Source organism: Calypte anna, chromosome 14 (assembly GCF_003957555.1).
Source record: "Calypte anna isolate BGI_N300 chromosome 14, bCalAnn1_v1.p, whole genome shotgun sequence".
In the NCBI taxonomy this organism is placed as follows: Eukaryota; Metazoa; Chordata; class Aves; order Apodiformes; family Trochilidae; genus Calypte; species Calypte anna.
In genome coordinates, this window is record NC_044260.1 from 11,708,971 (window position 1) to 11,732,491 (window position 23,521).

A 23,521-nucleotide genomic window follows, 5' to 3' on the forward strand; every position below is an offset into this window, starting at 1 on the left:
TGCCATCACTGGGATTTTGCCTGCATTTCCATCACCACCCCAAGCCCAATAACTGCCTCCTGCAAGGTGTCCCCATGCTGCAGTGGCATCTTAAGGAGTTCCTATAGACTGGGTCCTTAATTACTTTATTTCTCTCAGGGATGAGAGCTACCACCACCATTTAGTTGCTCTCTTAAATACAGTTTGCTCATACTCCTGTAAAGTGGCAAAAATCAAGGCTGGCAGCAGGTTCTAAAGAATCACAGAATGCTTTGGTTGGAAGGGACCTTCCAGGTCATCCAGCCCAACCTCTGACCAACCCTGTAAGCTCACCACTAAGCCATGTCCCTAAGGACCATGTTTAAATACCTCCAGGGTTGGTGACTCCACCACTGCCCTGGGCAGACTATTCCAGTGTCTGACAACCCTTTCAGGGAAAAAAAGTTTCTTAATATCCAGCCTAAACCTCCCCTGGCATAGCTTTCATCCATGTCCTCTGCTCCTGTCACACACCAAGAGGCTGTCTCCCTCTTTGACCTTTTATAGGAGATAAAATCAGATCCTAAACATATCTGCAGCCCCAGCCAGGGCCTTCTCCTGGCCCAGCTACTCCAGCAAAATAAGATTCCTCTCACTGCAAGAAGTACGTGGTGTGCTTTCCCAAGAGCCTGAATTCATGATTCACCCCCTCCCAGCTGCAAGCCCAGAAGCACTGGGAAAGCATTCACTGCAGTCAGTGCTGAGAGAGAATTATGCTTCAGTTTCTGTAAACGTTTCTGACCTCTGGGTCAGTCTATTTCACAAGTTTAGAGTCTGTTACTTTTGCTGAAGAATGGTCAACACAATTCAGAGGAGGAAATGTTCCCTTCCCCTGGCCACTGTTTTAGCAGACATCCAGGATTTTCCTTTCATCAGCTTCCACCTCTGCAACCCAAGCACCATCACTGCTCAGACTGCCATGAAGTCCTTCCAAAACAAAGAACCAGTAATACTACAGCCCACCTCTAAGCCTCTTAAACAATTGCAGAGAGTTCAGCTTTATATCAAACAGAATAAACAATTAATTTGCTAATAACAACTGATTATCAACAACTGTTAAAGCTACACCTTCAGGAAAGTCTGAAAATCCATATGAGCAAATAACTGGCTCATAACTGGTCTCCTGAATTTTCCAGTTTGAAGACCAGCTACCCAGAAGGTGCCCAAGGCACTCCCATGCCTGGGACAGTGAATGCTTCTGCCAGGTCAGGAGGTCTAGACACAGCCTCAGTGAATTCCTCGAAGCCCTTGATGGAATTTACACCAGACTTGGTTGCTGCACAGGTTCACAGAGGGTAATGGGTGAAACACATGGACACCACACATCTCCATTCCCATCCAGAATGAAAGGGTTCCCAGATCACTCTGGGTTCCTCACTTAGTTTCATCACAAAGAGAAGTACTTAGGTATCAGTGTAACATTAACATTGTTGGCTTGAACAAAGTGGAATCCAACCTGTCCTCCAACTACACACTGTGATGAAGGGGATAGACAGCCTAAAGGCAGTTTGAAACAAGCCCTTCTTAGTAAGGGTCCTACATCTATTTCCCCATAGAAGCTTCAGTGTTGCTCTGCAACATTCCTTAATCTGGAGAACATTGCTACAACATTCACTGGCTGCAGGAGCAGAACTTCCCAGCTCAAATGCTCCTCATTAAAAATGTGAGTTCTTGGAGGAGCCCATTTTTATTTTGAGATTATTGTTCAGGTCCTTGTTCAAGGCAGTTGCTGCTGGAGTTTCTGCAGAGCCATCCCAAGGACGGGCTGTCTGAAGCCTCTACAAGCAGCTCCTGTTCCTTGCCGCCTCCTGGAGCCTGCACCCTTGCTCCCTGGCCTAGTCTGCTCAGGCCATGCTGCCACAGCTCATTCCATGGCATCACCACAGCCACGCTGCTTCATCAGTGGGAGCACAGCCCTTGCACTCCTGCTCACCCCAGCACTGCCCCCAGGCAGCAGCTGCCCAGAAGAAAAGAGATTGCTTCAATACTGCTGATGCACAGGGCTCAGTCTGGCACTGTCCTCCCCCAAAGGAACCCTTCCCCTTCCTAAAGGAGCAGCAAACCCACAAAAGCAGAGACAGAGGACTCAATACAGCAATGTAGTGAGGAAGTTTTATTTGGAAACATGGTAGAAGTTTGTAACCCAACACTGGGTGCACGACTCTGATGCCGGAGCATACGCTGTTACTACTGAAACACGGGAGTGTTTCTGACAATTGCTGTAATAAAACACAAAATTCTCATACTCCAATACCAGGACACTACAGCAATCTTTAGAATCAAAGTTACATCCAAGGAATTCTCTGCACTTACAATTGACCCCACAGTGTAATCTACCTATATATAAGATTAATATATATAGCATGGGAAATTGAAAATCCTTGCTCCATAGATGTATGAACATGTCAAGTCTTTTATAAATAAACATCCAGTGAAGAGAAAAAATTACATTTCTAGTTCATATTTATACATAAAGTACTAACAGCAATGGGTGGAAAATTGCACACAGACCACCCCAAGCCATGCAGCAGGCTTGGAGCAGCCCATCCAATTTAATATTGAAGTACACACAGGACAGACGAGTCACTAACATACATTGCGCATTTACAAGAGATCAACTACCAAATTGGGACAACTGTACACATTGGAGAGACCATTTTCATTCTGGAGCTTGTTTGTTTGTTTTAAAGGTGGATTTGTTACATCTCTTTACATCATACCGCAGTGTTTACTTTGTGGAGAGGATAAGGGCAACGATGAGGCCGTACAGACCCAAAACTTCAGCGAAGATCAAGATGAGGATCATGCCCACAAATAACCTGGGCTGCTGTGCTGTTCCCCGGACACCTGCATCGCCCACAATGCCAATGGCAAAGCCAGCAGCCAGACCACTGAGGCCCACACTCAAGCCAGCACCCAGCTGAAGAAAGCTCCTGTAGGACAGAGATGAGAAGTTTCAGTGGCAGCAAGAGGACACCCAACCCTCCAGACCCCAGGCCAGCTCTCTGCACTGCCCCAAAGGCAACAAGAGCTGACACAAAGGGAACACCTTTCCTGCAGAGAAAGCTTCTGGTCTCTGCAAGCAAGAAGTGTCTCACAAAGCAGGTGCCCCAGCAGGCTCTGATACAGAACTGGGCAGCTATGGAAGACCTTTAGCTGACACTCAGCTCACACACTAAGCTGCTGGGGCTGAGCCCACATGACCACCCAGCTGCTCTGTAGCCTCTCCAGTGCTTGCAGCAACACCAGTCCCTGTGTTGCCTGTCCATAGCTGCTTCTGGCCCCCACCAGAACCACCTTTTACACTTGTAGCACACCCAGGTGATTATTAAGGCTCTCGCAGTGCAAGAGTTGGACAACAATGCTCTGCTTTTCCATGCAGGGGTAGAGGAGCAGTCCCTATCAGTCTCTGGCCACTTGGTAACTGCAAAGGAACATTTGTACCTCCCGTTTCTTAAATTATCACTTATTAGGCCAAACACATTGGCTACAACTTGTACAGACACAGTTATCTACTCTGTCAGACCTCAGAAGTACTGTTTCATTCTGAGAGGTCTCAAGCCTGTTCCAACTATTCTCAAAAGCCAAGAGCAGATTAAGTTTCAGACTGTAGCTGGTGTAGAGGCCCGATGTATAGCCTGAGGATTGATTTACCAGCACATAAAGCAGCAAGCAATATTAATTATTCACTTGCCTCTCCCAGGCAACAGAAGAACTACTTAGGCAGTCTGATTAGACAGTCTTGGAAAGACCTGTGTATTCCAGGTATAAAATTTGGCACCATGAAATAAGCTCAGCCTCCTAACCCTGTACTGCCTGAAAACTTTCTTTCAAGCCATAAACCACTGTGTTCCCTGGCAGTGGGATGTCTGTCCTGTTAGGTGATACAGCAGACAGAGGCAGGGGCTGCTAAGGCACCAGGCAGGACAGCTGAGGTCCAGTCCAGGCTGCTGAGCCTGGGTCAGGAGCATTGAGCACCAGTGGTCCCTCCCAGGGTCTTGAGCAGAGCCCCCATTCAGCAGCATCAAAATAGTGGCAGAACAAAGAGCTGACAGAGGCAGCAACTTACTTGAATAGTGTGATAGAAGGTGAGAGGGAATTGGCAATGAGGACTGCCACTACGAGGCCATAGATAGCTATAATACCCGCCATGACAACAGGGATGATTGACTTCATGATGAGCTCAGGCCTCATGACAGACATGGCTGCAATACCCGTGCCACTCTTTGCCGTTCCATATGCAGCTCCCAAAGCTGGAAGAGAAAAAATGCATTAGACACATCCCCCCAAGCCCCATCTCTCCTTTGTGAGGCTGTAGTATTAGAACAGTTGAGTCAGCACAAGGAAGAATTGTGCAAAACTTAACAGGGTCACTTGACTACTTGGTTTGTCAGCCAGGAATATTCCCCTAAGGGATGAGGAAGTGACCTATCCAGAGTCCTAGATCAAAGCTGGATCAATAAAAAGGTGACCAAAAAAAGGTGCTGTTCAAACAGTACTGATAACACAAACCCTCCCTAGCTCACTGCACAGGAGGACACACTCCCTAGCAGTCTTTCCTTGTTACAATTTAAGATCTTAACTTGTTACTTCAGAGTTCCTGTCCTGACAGAACCCACAGGGCAAGGCTCTGCTCAGCTGAACTGCAGAGGAAGCACAGCAAAGCATGTCTTGCTATGGCAGCAGGATGGCACCAGGTTCTGCACACACTCAGCTCCCAGCCCCTTGGACCAAGTTCTGAAATGCACCCCAATGTTTAACAAAGTCACCTTCATGGGGCCTCCTCTTTCACAAAATCCATCTATGCTTTGGCCTGAGGTTAAACATGCCAGTTCAGCTTCAGACACATGAGAGCAACAACCTCTCATATTGAGGTGTCAATAACCTCAGCTCTTAGGGCCTCTGGTTCAAATTTTGTTAATCCAACCACTGGAACCACGGAGTATGGATACAAATTAGGGATAAGGTGGTTGTGGTTCTCTCTGAAGTTGGTCACCTGTGTAAACACTTGAGCATGCAAGGACCAACATGGGAATCCAAAGCTTGGTTTTCAAAGCAGAACATGGGCAACTGAGAAATGCTGGAAGAGTCCCGAAGCACTACTTTAAGAACTGTTTCAAGTAAAACTTTGTATTAGTCTTGTAAAAGCTTCCAGGAACACTTCAGAAATCAAAGAACGAGGTATTTGGGAAGACCCCTTGTCTTCCAGCTCTGCAGTACCTTAGGAACTCCTAACTCTGGGTGATGGTCAGTGCACTCCAAGAGATGATCAGCAGCTCAGCAGTCCTCCAGGATCAAGCACTTGAAGCAGCACTTCCAGATCCATGGGAGGGTAGGCAGTGTCCTTTTTAGGCACCATGAGGCTGACAGGCCTATTTAGCATGAAAATGCTCTTAACTGTTCTCAGTGGCTACTGGAGAGTATCAAATCCATGGGGATCTGGAATCTTTGCACTGCTCAGACACAAAGTGTTTGAGTTGGTCCCATCCACTTTAAAACCTAAGGTTTCCACAAGGCAGAGCTGCATGCTGCACAAAGCTGCAACCAGATGGTGTACCTTACCCAAGAGTGGTTGGGAGGTATTCAAAGGGTTTAGGATCTCTGCTTTCCTAAACATCTGTGCTCTCACTCAGCATTTCCATAAAGTCTACCTTTGAGCAGTAATCCTCCTGGCTTTGCACTGAGAAACCTGAAGAGTTAAAAAGGTAGCACTGCCACCCTAACATAAGACTCCCTGTTATAAGAAAGCTCAGTTTTAGCTACAAAAAGCTGGAGGGAAACCCTCATTATCAACTACACATTGGTTCTGGACCAGTAAAGCTCCTGAGCATCCCATAAGCTGGATCCTATTTTTGTTTAAGTCTATCTCAAAATGAGACAGATGTGAAGGGCTGTTCACGTGGCTCAGATTAGCTGGAAGCCTGAGCCAAGAGCAGAAGACAAATTTTACCTGTAAATGTCAGCTGAGCCTGGAAAGCAGTGCAGCCTTGCCCAGCAGTTCCAGTGATGGTACTGCTTAGGGGCCTAACCACTAGGAAGCCCAGAAAGAAGTAACTCAAATTAGGAACCTTTTCTGGAGGGTGGAGCATCTTCTAAGGACTGGACACAAGTGGAGATGCAGGCTATCTAGACTTCTAGACTGGCTACAGCATTCAGCAGAAACTTATTCTTTGAGGTATTTTATAAACCTCCCCAGAAATGCCAAGGCTCATGAGGGAAGCTGACTCTTCCAGTTTAGATCAGTCGTTACTTCCTCCAAGTCTGAAGTTGCTTAAAAAAAGTGTTGCAATTAATAGAGAGGTGGATTACAGAAGCTGGTTCTGCAGTCCCACTTACAGAAAGCCAGGCTACCTAAACTTCTGGGAAGGGGAAGATCAGCACAAGTTTGTCAGCTCCCAGTTTATAAAACCCATGTCTTGGGAACAAGACCCTACACCTTGAACCCACCCGTGGGCACTCACAGGTGCTACCCAGACAGCTTCAGAGCTCCCCATGGAACCCTCATCAGCATCCTGACCAACAGACTTGCACTGGAGTCAGGCTGCTGGGAGAGAAACTGAAGACACAGCAGTGGGGGTCTCACCACTCTGCACTGCCCTATGAAGTTCTGCTTCCACCTTAGGCAAGACCCCAATATTACAGCCCAGCTGGCCAGGCTGATATCCACTTCCCATCTAACAGCAGAGCTATGGCCCATTTGGTGCTTTGGTCAATCCTCCTGGCACACTGATTGCTCCTCTTGGCAGCTGTGGATGACTGTATCACATGCTACCTTTCCACAGCCCTGAGCTGGAAGGAACTGGTAATAGGGTTTGAGGAGAGCTGGGTGGAAGGCTGAAAAGGAAACACGAGCTCTACCACTGTCACACACCAAGACTCCAGGGACTTGCTTCAGATCATCCAGCTCCATCACCACTGATGTACAGACCAAGCTGCAAGACTGCCGTGGAAGCTCTCAAAGCTACCAGAACATCCACCTGGCAGCCAGAGAAGCAGCACTTTGCCTAGCAGAAGGAAGCTGCTCTGCTCTGTCACCAGGAACTCTGCCATTTACAAGTTCAGTGTTGTTATAATACAGAGACTTTGCTTTGTACCTCATTCCAGATCACCTGCTCTCAGTAAACCGGTTTCAAAGGTTAACTTGATTTTGAAACACTTCTGCAGTGTGACTCCTTGATCTCACAAGCCAGAGTTGACTGAGTACTGCTCCCAGGGGCACTGCATCCTCCTGCTGGGCTGGGGATTTGCTGCCTGGCATCTCACCATAGCTCATGCTGTTAGGCAGGAGTGGCAGCAGAGGCAGCATAGCTGTGCAGCTCCAAGACAAAGAAGGAACCAGAAAGTAACTTGTCATACAAGCACTAGCTTCAGTAAGGACTGAAGACCTTGAGTCTTACCAATGCCAGGGCTTTCAGTAGAGTTTGTGGTTTAGATCAAGTGCTACTCCAAGTATTAGGACCTTTTGTAGCTATAGTTACAGTGCTCAGGAAGGTCATGCACCAAGAACACTAATCCTGCAGCTAACTTAGCAGCATGACACCTCACCAACACTCCCTCAACACAAGAAGAGGCAATCCCCAACAGCCAGAGATGCACCTCTGGACAATGACCACATTCCTTCAAGCCAAGGAACCATTTGCACAGCTGCAAGACATTCAGACATGCTCAGCCCAAGAATACAGAGGGTCAGAACCAGCCACACACACTCCAGCAGCATTCAATTCACTCAGACCCAGCAATTCCTTCTGTTTCCCACTACGGAAAAGGGGGTTTTCAGACTGCAACATCTGAAAGATTTCCAGAGCACTGATAGGCAGAATTTCCCTGGATTAAGAAGGGAGATAATAACACAAGTCAAGCCTTCACAATGGGCTACTATCATCACAAGTCTTACAAAGACCATTCTGGATGAGTACTTGCACCTGGAGTTTTTTTATAATTAATCCATTATGAAATGGGCTGCCCTTAGTAGCTGGCTGCCTTCCCTTGAACCAGACAGTAGGCATCATTTCACCTCAATGCCAGTTCATCCTTGAGCAGATTGATCTTAAATGGCTGAAGAAGTGTTAGAGGTGATTCCTGGGTCAAGCACAGCCCTTGCTTTGCCACACCAGACACCTGGGCATTTCTGAAGAAATCCTTTTCTTCCTACTGGTATTCTAAGACCCCTCCCACACCACCACATTTAAACACAGCTCTACCTCAGATTACAGTAATGGATACTCCACAGCTGCCTTGGAAAAACCCTGCTGCTGTGCCCAGTTGCATCTCCACAGAAGAGACAGCCACATCAGTGGAACTGTATCTGGACTCTTATGCAAATTCCAATCACACTGACTCCAGACTGGCCATAGCCACTGTCCCAGTGCTAACTGGAGGTGTAAACAGATAAGCTGCCCTACAGGAAGCTGCAGACTTTGAAAACCTTTCATGAGTCACCTGTTCTAGGATTAGGGACAGCACAGTTCTTGTTCTTTCCAAACGCTATGAGAGGGTGTGGGGAAATAGCACTGTCAGCTTACAGCATTACCAAAAACTTCCAAGCCTAACAGGCTATTTTCTCTTCTTCAGTAAATTTGAGGACTGAAGTCTGGATTGTGTAGCACAGCACACAAAGATAATCCTTTTTTTAATGTATGGTTAGGCTGGCACTTCACACCACTGGGCATGTGCTTACTCTTTTGCAAACAGCAAAGTCCAGTTACTTATTTTTCTTCATCCATAAAATCACCCCTGCAACCTTAAAAATGATCCATTTCACAGACTGGCTGGACCACTGTACTCCAGGTATTGACTGGCAGAGTGGTTTCATGTATCAGTTAACACGAGCCCTTTTCATCCTGTTGGTCTAACAGCAGCTTAGACCACTCACCAGCAGGCATCCCAAGCTAAGCTGCCATGCTTCTGAAGCATGGGAAAGTCAGGATCACCTGGCTGGATCCAGCAGGCACTTCTGTCACCAGGCCAGCCTGATTGTGAGCCTTGTGCTCACAAGATTCACACTCTGAAGTAAGCAAGTTCAGCAAGTTCAGCCTCACTGTCTGGTGAGAACAGCCAGCAGGTGTTCTGCACTTCTGCAAAACCATCATTTCAAGCATTACTAAACAGCCCAACCAGGCTGGAGAGTTTGTTACCTTGCCACTACTGCCTGAGATCAGTCAGGCTCCAGCCAGATGGAAGAGGCTGGTTTTAGGAAGCAAAAAAAAGGAAGGTGACTAAGAGCTCCTGAGGCAGCTGTCATTTATCCCCCACTGCTCTGGATGTCCCCATCAGAGGGGAAGTACTTTGCAGTTTATGGTGACTTCAGGGTGAGCAGGAGGCCCATAAGGTACACTTGAAAGCCACAGTATAAGCAGCAGTATCTCAGCTTGAGACAAGTTTTGTAGAGCTGCTGGTTTCACCCAAGCTCAGTCTGGTTTTCAGATGTTCCCCAGAGCAGCATTTACTGAGTGGAAACACCACCCCTGTTGAGAGGTCTTCTCTTAATTTAAGTGAGCTGTAGAGATACAGCCTATCTGGTTTACTTCTTTTGTGACACTTATGTCTTAATAGTCCATTAATTTACCTGGTGCTAAAGATGAATGCTTCAGCCAGACTCTTTATTGTACACAGCCTGGTAGCTCAAACATCTCACCCACTGAGTTTTCCTGCCCATTCCACCATGCCTTTGAAGTCCTCCTTAATGATCTGGAACAGAAGACCACCATGAGCTGCACTCTATTCTGCCATTTCATTTTTACTTGCAAGCTACAGCTGAGGATTCTGCAAGCTCCTCTTGGGATGAGTTCTACAGCTCCTTATGGAGCAAGCAGCTTTCTTCCCTACCACCTTCCCACCCCTGGTATTTCAGGAAGCACAGGTGCAATTTGCCTTAAGGCTGCAAGTTGCTGATAGTCACGGTGCCTTCTAGAATCAAACTGCACAGGGCTGTCAGCTGCATGAAGCTGGATGTTCTGAGCCAGCAATCTCACCATGGAGGTCCCTTAATACCTAACCAACAGCCTCAAGATCTGCAGCCCTACCTGGTTTAAAGGAAGTCTATTGCATTAGCTCTGCAGCAAAAGTGACAAAAGTAGGAGATAGGACTAACCTTACCCTGCTGGATGGAGTTCTCTTCATGAGCAGTCTTCAGCTGCTTGGGAGTGAAGCAGTACTCCTGGGTAGCAAAGGCACTAAATGCCTGCTCAGAGTGCAGGTCTAAGTGAAGCTCCTTACCACAGCAGGAAGGCCTCAGTGGGGTGCACCTGGGGATACCATTTTTCTACCCAGAGCATCCATCTGCAAGTGCAGAATCAGACAGCTTTGCCCAATAACATACTTCTCCATTTTGGCATGCTTAAGTAGCATGGAAAAGCTGCAATAATTTGATCACTCAAAAGCATCTGACACTGAGCCAGCCATATGTGTTATACATAGGAAACCAAACAGCCTTAGCTATCAGAACAAGCTGTAATCAGCAAACAAATAAGCAGCCTTGAAGACAGCCAAGGTCACAGCAGCCTGCTTCAGTCTTTCCAGATGCCACCAGTACTCCCTGACCAGAACAAGATCTGCTGTCTATCTACCATCAGCAGTTAATGTTCAAACATCAACCAGTACTGCATACAGTTGCTTGTTTTCACATCAAACCAGCCTGGACAGTATAGAATTTTAACATGTTTACTAGAAACAGGTCTCAGAACTAAAAGCTCCATGAAAATCTGATCTTCAGATACAGCATGAGTCAGACATGATCACTGCACTGATTAACACTGATCTAGAGCAGTTTCATAGTTTCACATTGCTTGTCCAAACAGACTTAGCTCCTTGTTTCTGCATCAGGGTGAATTTTTTAACAATCAGTGTTCACTTAACATCAGAACATGCTGTGGTGTCACTTCTCTATTAAGGAAGCTACATGACACTGCAAGTTTTAGTTTGTTATATTGACACCTCTGCCATATTTCCTTAAAAATCCAAGCTGCTTCACCAAATAAGCAGTTATGTTCACAACTACAATAATTTTGCATCAGCAGTATCTATAACCTGTTGTGTTTCAGTGTCTGAACCCATCAGATGTGCTTAAGCCCTAGCAAGAGTCCAACTTTATGGGCCAGACTTATGGTGTTAGGACCATCTTGACACCAATTGTGTATCAAGGACCAGACATACACCTGCAGCAACATGATAGTTACCAAACCTTCAGCCCTCACTCAGAATTATCATACTCACACCTTCCCTTTTAACTTGCAGTCCCCCAGTACCACAACCTGCAGCTTCTAGGAAACACTTCACTAGTTCAGACATGCCAAACACCACTCTGGATTCCTATTAAAATGCTGATTCAAGCTTGCATTCCTCAACTGAGGTTTCCACTGAAGAAGCTTGACTATCAATCACAAAACCAGTCTGAAAGGGCCACACAACCCATGTTCTTTTGCTTCTGAGTTTAATTTTGCAAGACAAATCCAGTGACTTGTTCCCTCAGGAAGAAATCTCAGTATTTAGGACCTAAATATCTGCTATTTTGCAAAATGCAGTGAGATGCTGATTTTATTTCCAACAAACCACTAGGTTTTGGTCTATTTCTCCACTAACCCCACTAGGTGGGTGAGCAGGCCCAGTGTCTTAATGAACACCAAGGTGGCAGCCCTCAGCACTGGGCATCTGCACCTCATCAAACTGAGTGAGGCTAAAGAAGCCTGATTTGCTGTATTTTATTTTATTTGCAAAAATGGAAGCCATGGGCACAGCTGGTGTGAAAACCAGCCAATGGTGCCTTCCTCTCCTGCACTCGTTTTGATCCACTGTCTCCACAGCTACTCACAGCTTAAGATCACACCAATCAAGAGCAGCTTCCATATATTTGCCCTGCAGAACCAGCGACCATTTCAGAGGCTACTTTAATACATCAAGACTCGTGGCACACCAATGGCTATGTGCAACACAAGCCACAGCCAATTCATTACTTGATTTCTCAGCTGGGAGCCAAATCAGATGAGAACATGTCAGCACACTTACGCATGAGGAGACACTGAGTCTTAAGAAAAAAAAGACTGATTTCCTAGTCACTGCATTCTTACAGTAACACTGGCATTTGGGAAAAAAACCAACTAGCTAAAGCCTTGCCCAGGTTACATCCCAAGGAGAGCAGCAGGTCTGCACCTACCAGGGAGGAAAAGGCATTTTCTGCAGGTCTACTCAGACCTGCAGACACCAGAGGGTATTTCTAGTGTAAAACAGCATTTATGGGGCTCTATATAATCCTTTTTCAATAGGGAGAGCGATACCAGGGAATGACCCAATTAATCCTGCACTGAGGGTGCTGACAGTGGCCGCTAGAGCCCAGCTTCCCTTTTGCAGCATTTCTCGCATCCCCCATTTTAAAGGGAAGCTCAGGAACCCACCAGTCCCTCCCAACGTCATTTAACGCCTCCAAAACTGACTTCCCCCCTCAAATTCCTCCACGTTGAGGTGCCGATGCTATTACGAAAGTGGTCTTGCGTGACCCGAAGGATGTTTTTCAAAAAAAAATCGATTTTCGACTTATTGGCAGCGGGAGAAGCGCTGCACCCAACCCGCACAGGCTGAGCCGGCACCGGGCGTGGCGGCACCAGAGGCTCAGGCTCCCGGTACCAGCGGACAAGGAGCCCCGGGGGATGTGGTGGGGGGGATGCGACCCCCGGTGCGGCGGGAGGGGGGGGCGGGGCCGCCCCGCGGCAGCGCCGCCGCAGTCACGTGGGCGCGGGGGCTCCGCCGCCGGTGACGTCACCCGCGCAGACCCCCTCCACCGCGCCCCGGTTGCCCGGATGGAGTTGGGGGGGAGGGGGGTACCCCCGGGCTTGCGACCACCGTCACCCCTCGCCGCCAGCCCCGTCCATCCCCGGGGGCCCGCCTCGCCAAGGGAGAAGGATGGGGAAAGGGGGATGCCACCCCAGCCACCCCCAAAACCACCCCGCCAGCCCGTCCCCCCCTTCCCTCCCCCGTCTCGCCCCCGCGGGCCGCAGGGCTGCTCACCGCTGAAGACCATGGCGGACGAGGCGCCCATCACGGCGAAGAAGGAGGCGTACTCGGGGCTGGCGCTGGAGGACATGGCTGCGCGGGCTGGGCCGGGGCGAGGCGCCGCTGGGAGCGGGAGCGCGAAAGGGCGGGGGGGGGAGGCGGGAGGCTCCGCCGCGGCGCCGGTCCTCCGCAAGCAGCGCTCAGCTACAAAATGGCGGAAGCAAAGAGGGCGAGGGCGGGGAGGGAAGGAGGGAGACGGGGCGGAGGCCGGCTGAGGGCGGCGGAAGGGAGGGGGCCGGCCGCGGGCGGGAGAGGACAGGGAGGTGAGGGATCTGAGCTCCGTACCGCCGGGAGTGCGCGGCGGCCCGGACGCTGCGCCCTAAATACTGCCTCCCCAGGACAAAATGGCGGCGGCGCCTCCATCACGTGACGCGCGCCGAAAGGCCCCGCCCCCCGCCGCTACCACGCGCCGGCTGCTGGGGGGCGCCGGCCCTCACCCCCCTTTCCCTTCGCCCGATCCCCCGGTCCCACCACGGGCCCGGTCCCGAGAACAAGCGGAGTGAGCTCTTTTCGGTGCTTCTCGTGTGGGCAGCGGGGCTCTCGGCTGCGCCGGACGCGCGGTTGTCTCCCGTTCCCTCGGTCCTTCCTCCTATGGGCGCGGTGGTTCCGTCCCGCCGGGCGGGGCGTCCCGCTGAGCGTTGTTCAGCGCTCATTGGCACAAGGGGCGCGTCCAGCACGGATCCCGCCCAGCAGGCGCCGGTCCTTGCCGGGCCGCAGCCACCAGGGCGCCTCCGGTGCCGGGTGTGTCGGTGCCGGGTGTGTCGGTGCCGGGTGTGTCGGTGCCGGGTGTGTCGGTGCCGGGTGTGTTGGTACCGGGTGTGTCGATGCCGCCGCTCCTACTCTCTGTCCTGTCCCGTCCCCCCTCCCACGTGTTGAGCCCCCGGTGCCGCGCCTCCCATCTCGCCCCCTGCGTGCCCATGTCTTGTACCCCTGTCCCCTGTGCCATGTCCCCTGGTGCATGCCAGGTGCCACATCCTCTGTGTCGTGGACTTGCCTGGTGTCCCCTCTACCTGTGCTGCCCCGCTCTGTGCTCCCGACTGTGCCTCTGGGGTCACCTCTGGGTGTCCCTACCCCCAGCACCCCGTCTCCTCCCGGTTCCCAGCCCTGTCCCGCTGCTGTTCTCATCCTGTCCCCCTTTTCTCCCCGACATGTCTCCTGCTCCCTCGCTCCAAGCCTTTCCCCTGGGCCTGAGGGGAACAGGTGGAGGGGGCAGGCCAACCCCAGGTAACCCCGTCCCCAAACACCCTATAGGGACACTACTGTACCCATCCCAAAAGGGTGACTGATGCCCACCCTCTTCCCCAGAGTGCTCCTAAACCCACTGCCCCATTAATTCTGGATTTGGGGTGTCCCTTGCTGACTGCCCACGCCTGCTTGTGCATCTGCTGCAAATCCCGCTGGCTTTTTGCTATCCTGAAACACCAGAGCTCTTAATGAATCCAGATCCACCTGTCTTGTCTCATTTTTGCCACTTTTCTGGACACTTCAGCCTTGTCAAAGCTCACAAAGAAGGTGAGGTCAGCTTTTAATCCTGCTTGGCAAATTCCCTGCCTGCTGGCTGGAGGCAGATGGCCCTGTCACTGCAGCTCCCGTGAACTGGGGACAGGCTCCAGGACACGGCAGCTCGGTGGGGAGATGGGCTCCAGGCAGGCTCTGTCACCAAGTCTGGCTGCAGGGGACTTGGGTCATGGCCTGCAGCAGGTACTGGCTGAAGACCACAGAGATGGTGGGAGAGGGGTGGGCTGTCAGGGGTCAGAACCCTTGAAGGTGACCCAGTCCTGGGTCCTGGCAGAGGTCAGTGCGGGTCTGGAGGTCCCACATGTGCTCCAGCACCACCATCTCAGCATCATCACCAACACCACCATGAGCACTGTCACCACTGCCATCACCACCACCACTACCACCACTGCCACTACAATCACCACCATCACCACCACCCTAACCCTGACCATCACCACCACTTCCACCATCACCACCACTTCCACCATCACCACCACTGCCACCTTCACCACCACTGCCACCTTCACCACCACTGTCACCCTCACCACCGCGCTGCTTTTCCTGCAGCGTTGCACCCTGGGATGTGTAGTTTGCCACCATGGTGCTGTCATCCTTGTCATCACCTGTGAGCTTTTGTTGTGGTGATGGCTGTTATACCCCATGAACATTTCCAGCACTCCCAGTTAACACCAGGAAGCCTTTCACTGGGGTGAGGACAATCCCTGTCCCAGAGGTCTGGAACACTTGGTTGCTCAGTGAATTTCTCGTTCCTCTGGCACCACTGGCATCTGCAGTTTGTTGACCAAGTCTGGGCTGGTGACAGGAGTGAGACCAGTGGTGTCTCCTCTCAACCCTCCTCCTGTGCCCATCTGCACTGCTGCCAGCCCTCCTCCAGAGCATCCCCCCAGCCCTCCCTGGCTGCCGTGGGGTGGGGGTCCCCGAAGACGCAGAGACCGGGCAAGGGGTGGCACTGGGACCAGCCCAGTCAGCTGCTCCCATGGGATTTATCTGTGAGGATCCTGCCTTTTGGGCGCTGCCATGGTGCTGGGCGAGGACTTCCGAGCCCCAGGGACAGCTGTGGGCTGGGGCAACACCAGCAGTGGTATCGCAAACTGGGACGCAGGGCGCAGGGTGGATTTTCGGATGTTCTTTTCCCTCCGCCGCTCAGCTCTCCCCATCCCACGCCCGGGTCCCCGCCCGTGGCTGCCCGGACCCACGGCTCCCTCTGCCCCTCCTCTGCCCGTGCCAGCCCGGCAGCTTCCTGCGAACCATCCCGCACCCTCTCGGCACCTCCGCTCCCCACCCCCGGGCCGACACCAGCACACAAAGAGCCCCCTTGTAGCCGGCAGCTCACGAGTTGTGGCAGTGGCGGAGCTGCGGGGACACTGTGTCTGGGAAGGGCCGAACCCCGGGGCTGGGCTCCCCTCCTTCCACTCTTCCGAGCTGCCCTCCCGCCTCTGCGCCGTGTCACAGCCCAAACCCCGGAGGACTTGGAGGACACCAAGCCAAGCCCTCTTGTCCTTCCCCCTTGTTCCTCCTCCTTCTCCTGTGCTCTTCATGTGGGGCGCATTGTCTCTGGGTCTCAGTTCTCCAGCACTAAAGGTCTAATAAATTGTTTGGGGTTTTGCCTGACGTTGCTGATTCATAAAAAGGATGTTTTTGTGGTGGTTTTTTTATTTTTTTATTTTTTTTTTTAATGCTTTTCGCAATCCCTTCTTCAAAAATATTTCATTTACCATTTCTCTCATGATTTATTTAAGCCCCCACTACCCCCTGCTCTGAGCTGGCTACTGGAGCTGGCCAGGCATGGTGGGGCTGGTGGGTTCCTGCCCCTTGAGCAAACACACTCCACTCTTTGGGATGTGCACATGGAGAAGGTCTTGGAGCTGGAAATGGAAACATCCATCTCCTTCCACCTGCCCAGGACTGCTTGGTCCTCCTCCACTCACCTCACATGACCCTGAACAGCCACCTCCAATGGAAGGGACCACCTTCCCGGGATGCCATGAGCCACCCCAGCTGCCCACGTGTGGCTGTGATGGGTGGAAGGGGTGGACACGAGGATGTCCAAAGCCCAAGTGGGCCAGGGGAGGGGGAAGGACCATTTGGATGACAGCACATGTAACCTTCTTTGCCTCCTCATTGTGCCTGGGTGCTGGGCAAGCTGGAGAGGTACCCAAGAGGAATGCTATAAATGGTTTTATTAAATCTGTTAAATCCTTTCTACACTCTTGCTGTTTAAACCCAGGGCATTTCCACCATCACCAGCTCTCTGCTGCTGCAGCTGGGGCTCTGGCCCCATGCAGAGGGCACCATGGGGCTGGGGTCTCTCTCATCCTGCCTCTCAGAGCTGGGTCCATGCTGTGCCCATGGGTGCTGCACCCATCTGGCCTCCTGGGGTGCTGCTGGTCCCATGGCCACCTTAGAGGGGGTCAGCCAAGGCTCTTAGGCCAGCCCTGGTTCTGCAGGGAGGAGCAGGGATGCTTTTGGTTGGAACTAGAGGATCCTTAAGGTCCCTTCCAACCCAAACCATTCTATGGTTCTAGGATTTCTTCCCCAGGGCAAGCCTGATGAAAGGAGGGAACAAAATTCAGCACAAAACTGAGAAGGGGACACAATACTGAAGGCAAGGGGCCAGAAACCCAGTGGGAGAAGAACCCAAATCTCTGCTCCCACAGCAACTTGCATTCACCCTCCTCACACTGCCAGGCAGATGCTCACCAGGCCACCACCCAACACCAGCACAACGTTCACCATGGAGTCTGTGAGTTTGTCTCCCCCATTTCTGCTTTTAATTTTTGGGCTGGATTAAGCCTTCTCCCCCAGTCCATCTTGTGGTACTGCACCAAACACAACCCAAGGGTGAGGTGAGGTTGTCTGTTCCCCTCCTGAGGAAGGGAGCAGGGAGTTGAGGTGGGCTTCCCAGTGGGTGCAGGCTCAGGTTGCACCCTGATGCTCTGGTGTGTCTGGACCAGGCTGCTTTGGCAGGGGATGCTCCAGCACCAGGTCCTCCTGGTGCTGTTAAAATGCTCTGTACCTAAGGATCCCACAGCTTGGGGTATGACAAGCCCAAGTGGGCTCTTGGCCAGGGCTGGGAAGGACTGGGAGGCAGAGCTGAGCTGTTGCTGGGAGCAGGGCTGGGAAAACACGGGTGGGCAGCAGAGACATTGCCCTCAGCATCAAACACTGGCCAGCACTTGAGCAAACCCAGCTGGAGTGTTTCCTCATTCCATGTCTTCTGTGGTGTCTCACCAAAATCACACGGCTGGAGTCACGGGGCCCCCCCTGGCTCCTCCCTGGTCCCCATGCCCCTGGACTAACACCACCTTCCTGGAGGTCAGGACCTTGGGCCAGTTACAAATTAGGTTTCTCTTGCTCTACTTGGGTCTTAATTAACTGTTTTCCATCCTGAACTGTCTAACTCCTTCTTATCTAGGACTCTATCAGATGCTGGACTTCTTGATGAGGCAAATTAGAGGCCTCTAATCCTATTAATTCCATTCCATTCCATTCCATTCTCTACCCTAATCTTATCTTGTTCCCTTCTCATCCCTGTATCCAGGACTCTCCTACCCAGTAGAAAACCTCTCATCTTCCTCTTTTCCATCCCACGCTCGTGGGTGAAGGCAGCTGGGAAATCATCCTTTCTGCTGTTTCTTCCACTCAGGAGGATGGTGCAGAGAAAAGCTCTTTGGGTTTTATTTGTCCCACCATCCTTTTCCTGACATGGGGACAAGCAAGGAGGAGCTCCAGGAGGAGCAGGTGCTGTGCATTGGCTGATCTTCTCCATCCTTCCCTCCCTAGGGCACCCATTCCTGGATCCCAGCAGGATCCAACAGGCAGCTGGGATCAGCCAGGGCTTCCCAGAAGGAGGTTCTGCCCATGGGTTGAAAATAGAATTTATTTGCTCTTGGGTTACCATAGTTACTCCTGAAAGTCGCACAGTGCTGCTTTTGCTGCTTGGTTGGGTGTTTCTCTCCAGCTTGGCACCAAGGGCCTAATTTTATCATCAAACAGCCCCATGACAATGCAGGAATTCCTTGGGCTCTGTGTGACATTGCCTCAGCCACCCCTCAACCCTCCCAAGTGCAGCCTTGTGGCAGATTTTGGGTCCTCCATCACCAGGTTTGAGCTTCTAGAAAGGGCTGATGTGGTTTTCCCACTGCTGAGCCTCTCCTTGTGCTGCATCTCGGAGATCCTAAGGACAAATGCTGAGCTCCAGCCTGGCAAAGCTCCCTGCTGCAACCCCATGCCTGGTTTTTGGGGAGCTGGTCTGCAAATGGGGGGCTTGGGTCAGCTGGAGAGACCCTGCTGGGGAGATGGGGATGCAGAGTGCTGCTCTCTCATCACTGCCCAGCAGATCAGCATAGAAAGCACCCTGTCTGACCAGTGTCTGACCTGGCCCAAACCATGGAGCTTGTCCTCTACACTGGTCCAAGTGAGCTCTAGCAAAGGCAGTGCGAGGGACACTGGGCAGCTGGGGCTGTGGAGCCACCCAGAGCAGCATGGACCTGCTCACCTCAATGCCACAAAAGCAGCAGCTCTGACCTCAGTTTTTCCAAAGCCCAGTACTCTGCTTTTTAGTGCTTTTTAGGCTGGGCATCCATCAGAGGCTCCACAGGGATCACTTACTGCAGGGAGATCTTGAATTTGAGCTCCTTGCTGGGGGCAGAGAGGTAGAGACTCCATTAACCATCAGGTTTTGAAGAAGACACAGCTGAGACAGCCAAGTTCAGTGGTTATGGATGAAAAGGGCTAGAGTGATTGTGGATGAGCAAGGATCACACAGGGATCTTGGCTCAGAAAAGGGGAAGAGGTAGAGGAGACTCAGTGGAAATATGTGGGAGACACATGAACACAATCAGTTCCTCTTCCTACCCCAGCCCTCGAGTATGGTGCAGACATTAATGGGCAGCAGAGAAAAAGAAACTTATTTTTAGGTAGTTAATTTACTGTCAGATTTTTCAGTGTCCTAGCATGGTTCAGGAAGCTGGGGGTAAGGATTGGTGCTGCATGAAGCCCAGAGGTCAGCACAGGTCATGAAACATCATGGTTGGCAGCACTGCCTCAAGGGTTTTATAAAACTGAGGGGTTTTACAACAAGAACAAATCCAGCTCTGTGACCCCTTTGGCTTTTTGCAAGAGAGGGAGATGGTCACCTCTGGTGCCTGATGGAAACCAGGGACAGCAAGAGGTGGGCAGGGTTCCCATGGGGTCCCTGGAGCCTGGCCCCATGTGGGACTCTCCCTCCTGAGCACATTCCTGTCCCTGGAGTGGAAAGAGGCTGCTGGGACAAGGAGGACACCTCCCTGCAACCCAGGGATTGTGATCAGATTCCAGACCCTTAAGGAAGGTCAGGGTGGCAAATCTCTGCTGAGCCAAACAACCTGAGGCACATCTGAGTTTCATAAAACCCCAGAGTGGTTTGGGTGGGAAGGGACCTTAAAGCTCATCCATGCCACTCCAGCTTTCCTGGAGCCCCTTCATTGCATCCTTCTCTTCTCTAGGCTGAACACCCCCAACTCTCAGCCTGTCTGGATCCCTCCATCCAGCACTCAACATTGCTCAGTCCTCACCCCATCTCTCCTGCAGAGCTCTGAGCTGGGCTGAGCAGAGAGAAGGGGAAGTTGCACGGTCCTGGGCCACTCTGAGGAACACGAAGTTTCTTCCATCAAGAGATTTTTTTTTTCCCCATCAGCTGATGAGGTCAGGATCACACGGGGCAGCCTGAGCTCAGGAGTAGTGAATTATTTGAAGGTGTCTGTGCAGCACTTGGCTCTTGACCATTCCCTCACCAGGAGACAGTGGCTGGGAGGTCTCCATTGGTACCTTGGGGTGGGCCACAGCAGCTCAGTGCTCTGGACCTCCCTGGACAGCCTTTAGAGACTTTGTGGTCTAATCCTAGATGCTCATCCCACTGTGGAAAGGGCAGCTGGAAACATCTGTGATTGGGACAGAGACAGTTCTGCCCCCCAGGGGCTCTCAGGGCAGACAGACCCTTCCTTGGGTCCTTCATTGACTGTGAGCAAACAGCAGAGGGGAAGATTTGAGATAGTCCTTCAGGGAGAAGACTGTGGGCTGGTTAAGGCCAGGACAGAGCCATTGCTCAGAGGTCTTTATGACTTTCAGCAGCTGAAGAGGCTCCAGGAAAGCTGGGGAGGGACTTTGGACAAAGGCCTGGAGGGATGGGATAGGCTGGAATGGCTTTGAACCGTAAGAGGGGAGGTTGAGATGAGGCATTAGGAAGAAATTCTTTGGTGTGAGGGTGCTGAGCCCCTGTCCCAGGTTTCCCAGAGAAGCTGTGGCTGCCCCATCCCTGACAGTGTCTCAGCCCAGGTTGGATGGGGCTTGGAGCACCCTGGGCTGTGGGAGGTGTCCCTGACCATGGCAGGGGTGGCACTGGACGAGCTTTAAGGTCCATTCACACCCAAACCACTCTGGGGTTCTCACTGCTGTACACAACTTCTGCTTTGCCAGGAAGAGAATGTTTCTGCTGAAATGCTGCCCAGAAATCCAAAACTTTCTAAGTCTTTGTCTTTCCTCTGCTTGCAGTGCAATTACTCTGCCCTGGAGGTGATTGTTCATCATGTGCCCTCCAGCAGCTGGGTTTCACATCCCTCCCAGGGGAGGGGACCTCCTGCAGCCATCTCTGTCTCCTTCAACCTCCACGAGTTCCACTGGTGAGTAGGGTGCAGATTAAACATTAAACCCTTAAAACATCCTTTGCCTCAAAAACCCAGCAGGGAGGCAGGGCAGGAACTGGTTAGTACGGGCAGTGATGAGAGCAAAGCCTTGTCATGTGTACAAGGAAACACAGATCCAGCCCCTGCAAGTAGGTTCTGCCTGCACCAGAGAGGGATCACGACAGAGGTCATGAGACACAATTCAGGCCAAAAGCTTCTGCTTGCAGCTTGTTTATGGTGGTTTAGGGGCCAAGCTCCTGCCCTTCCCTTTTCTTTCGGGCAGCCCTGGACCCTGTTCCTTGCAAACAGCTCTTGAGGGGAGTCAGAGCAGATGCTGTCCCTGGGCTGCTGGGACCCAGGGAAGGGGCTCCAGCAAACACTTGGTCCCAGCAGGCACTGAGCAGCATCTCCCCTCCCAGGTACAGGTGAGAAGCTCTGAGATGCCAGCATGGGCTGGAGTCAGCTCCAAAACTGCCAGAGAGCTGAGCACAAGGTAGGCAGCTGTCCTGGAATGAGAGGTGCTTCCATTTTTTCTTTGTAAGTTTCTACCTCCACCCCCAAGGCTGTGTTGAGCACGTCAATCAAATTTCCTCTCCTGATCACTTGTTCCCCCTATGGTTTCCACTTCTGCAATTCAAAAATCCATAGATGATTGTGTCATTGCTCATGAGGGAAGGAAGCTGTCCCCAGAAAACCCCCACTCTCAGGGGCTGGGTAGGGCCCCGCGAGTCCTCGGAGCTGAGCTGCTCCCACCAGAGTTCCCCGTTCAGGAGTGGGGAACACACCCCATGGGGTGAAAGCAAAAGGAATTTCTGCACACAGGGGCTGAGCAGCAGCAGCAATGATGAGGCAGATCCATAGAGGATGAGAATATCACCAAGTACTTCTGTGAGCTGTGGAACTGCTGAAATGGAGTTTTCCTCTGCCTTAGTCTCAAGGGTGGGCAACTGGAGGACCTGTTACCCAGCAAGGGTGACACCCTGGCTGCAGCCCTGCCCCTGGGAGGCAGGGACAGGCTTTCAGCCAAACCAGGAGAAACCAAACATCCCCGAGACCTTCCTGCCCTTCCCCACAATATTTGTGTGAGCATGGCCATGAGGAAGGTCCTGCAGCACAGGCAACAAGGAAGCCTGGACTCCCCTGCTCCACCATCTCCAAAGGTTCTCTCTACACATTGTCCTCACGGGGCTGCATCTCTTGCAGAGACACAGCTGGTGTCTGGCAAAGCTTCTGTGGGTGCTGAGGGGATAGAAAGGATGGATGCAGAGGTACCAGCCCTGCCAGCTCGCTGCCACAGCTCTGCCTCAGACCCCTGCAGCCACCACCCAGCCTCGTGGTGCTTCAGCAGGCAGAAGTTGTCCTCTTGCTGCTCAGGGCCCCCTCCACTGCCCATATATGATTCATCATGTGAGAAGTCAAGGGACAAAATCTCAGCCTGGGTGTCAGCTGCTCCCCAGCTCACCAAGCAGTGACAGCTCTTGAAGTGTCAGTCCTCAAGCTCCCTTGACCAAACCTGGGCAAAGTTGCTGCTCTGCAGGATTCATAGCAGCCACCAACCTCCTTCCAGCCCAGATCTTTCTTGGGCTTGAATTCAGAGCCTCAGCAAGATGAGCCTGGCAAAGCACGGCACGCTCAGGCCCCTCCTGCTGAAGGGATGCAGAAGCTCCCACACAACATTCCCAAGGGGATTGGTTGCCTGTGGCCACCCGAGTGCCCTCACAGTACAGGGGGAAAAAGTGGCTCTTCAGATGAACCCAGGGGGGCTGAAGGAAGCAGGTTTGGCAGCATGAGGAAGAACATTTGTGGAGGCTGTGCCCCATGTGGTGAGCAGGAGAGCACTGGTTGGAGCCAGCTGAGCTGGTGGAGCCATCCCTGCCCTGGCTGTACTGCTCACTGGGCAAAAAACTCAGTTGTTTATGGCATGGAGGACTTGGTGTCACACAAGCTGTGAGGACAAGGCTCAAACTCTTCTCTATGGGGTTCCAAAGTCACCTTCTTCACCTCAAAACCTTGAGAGATCAGGAGCACAGAGCCCAGCTGGGCACCTTGCCAGTCAGCAGCTGGAGGGTACAGCTCAGGGGACAACTTAATGCCCAGTGATTCACCAAGCAAGCAATGAAAGAAGCTGTGACAGCAACAGGGAGGTGCCAGGCTCAGGGACAGTGCAGACAGCCCTGGGGTCTTACCTACATTTACACAACCAGCACCAGATTAGCAAAACAGGAGCTAAATGCCCTCAGATATCACACCCAGCTGAAGTCTGGGTCAACTGAGCAGCT

At 51.8% G+C, this 23,521-nt stretch overlaps 1 protein-coding gene across 1 annotated transcript; it reads right to left on the reverse strand.

Annotated features, from left to right (window-relative positions):
* Positions 1-2,112: 2,112 nt before the first annotated feature.
* On the reverse strand, positions 2,113-13,408 carry ATP6V0C (ATPase H+ transporting V0 subunit c). The gene is made up of 3 exons (XM_030459525.1): positions 13,015-13,408; positions 4,088-4,271; positions 2,113-2,951 (listed from the first exon to the last, which is right to left on the reverse strand). Exons 1-3 carry the CDS (start codon positions 13,088-13,090, stop codon positions 2,747-2,749), a joined length of 465 nt encoding a protein of 154 aa, XP_030315385.1. The 5' UTR covers positions 13,091-13,408; the 3' UTR covers positions 2,113-2,746.
* Between the last annotated feature and the right edge of the window lie 10,113 nt (positions 13,409-23,521).

What these genes read in the sequence shown, in the direction of transcription:
- ATP6V0C (XM_030459525.1), bottom strand. Translation starts at nt 13,090, where the DNA reads ATGTCCTCCAGCGCCAGCCCCGAGTACGCCTCCTTCTTCGCCGTGATG. An exon ending in GTCCGCCATGGTCTTCAGCG is followed by an intron (nt 4,272 to 13,014) that starts GTGAGCAGCCCT and finishes TTTCTCTTCCAG; the next exon opens with CTTTGGGAGCTGCATATGGA. An exon ending in CCTTCTATCACACTATTCAA is followed by an intron (nt 2,952 to 4,087) that starts GTAAGTTGCTGC and finishes TCTGTCCTACAG; the next exon opens with GAGCTTTCTTCAGCTGGGTG.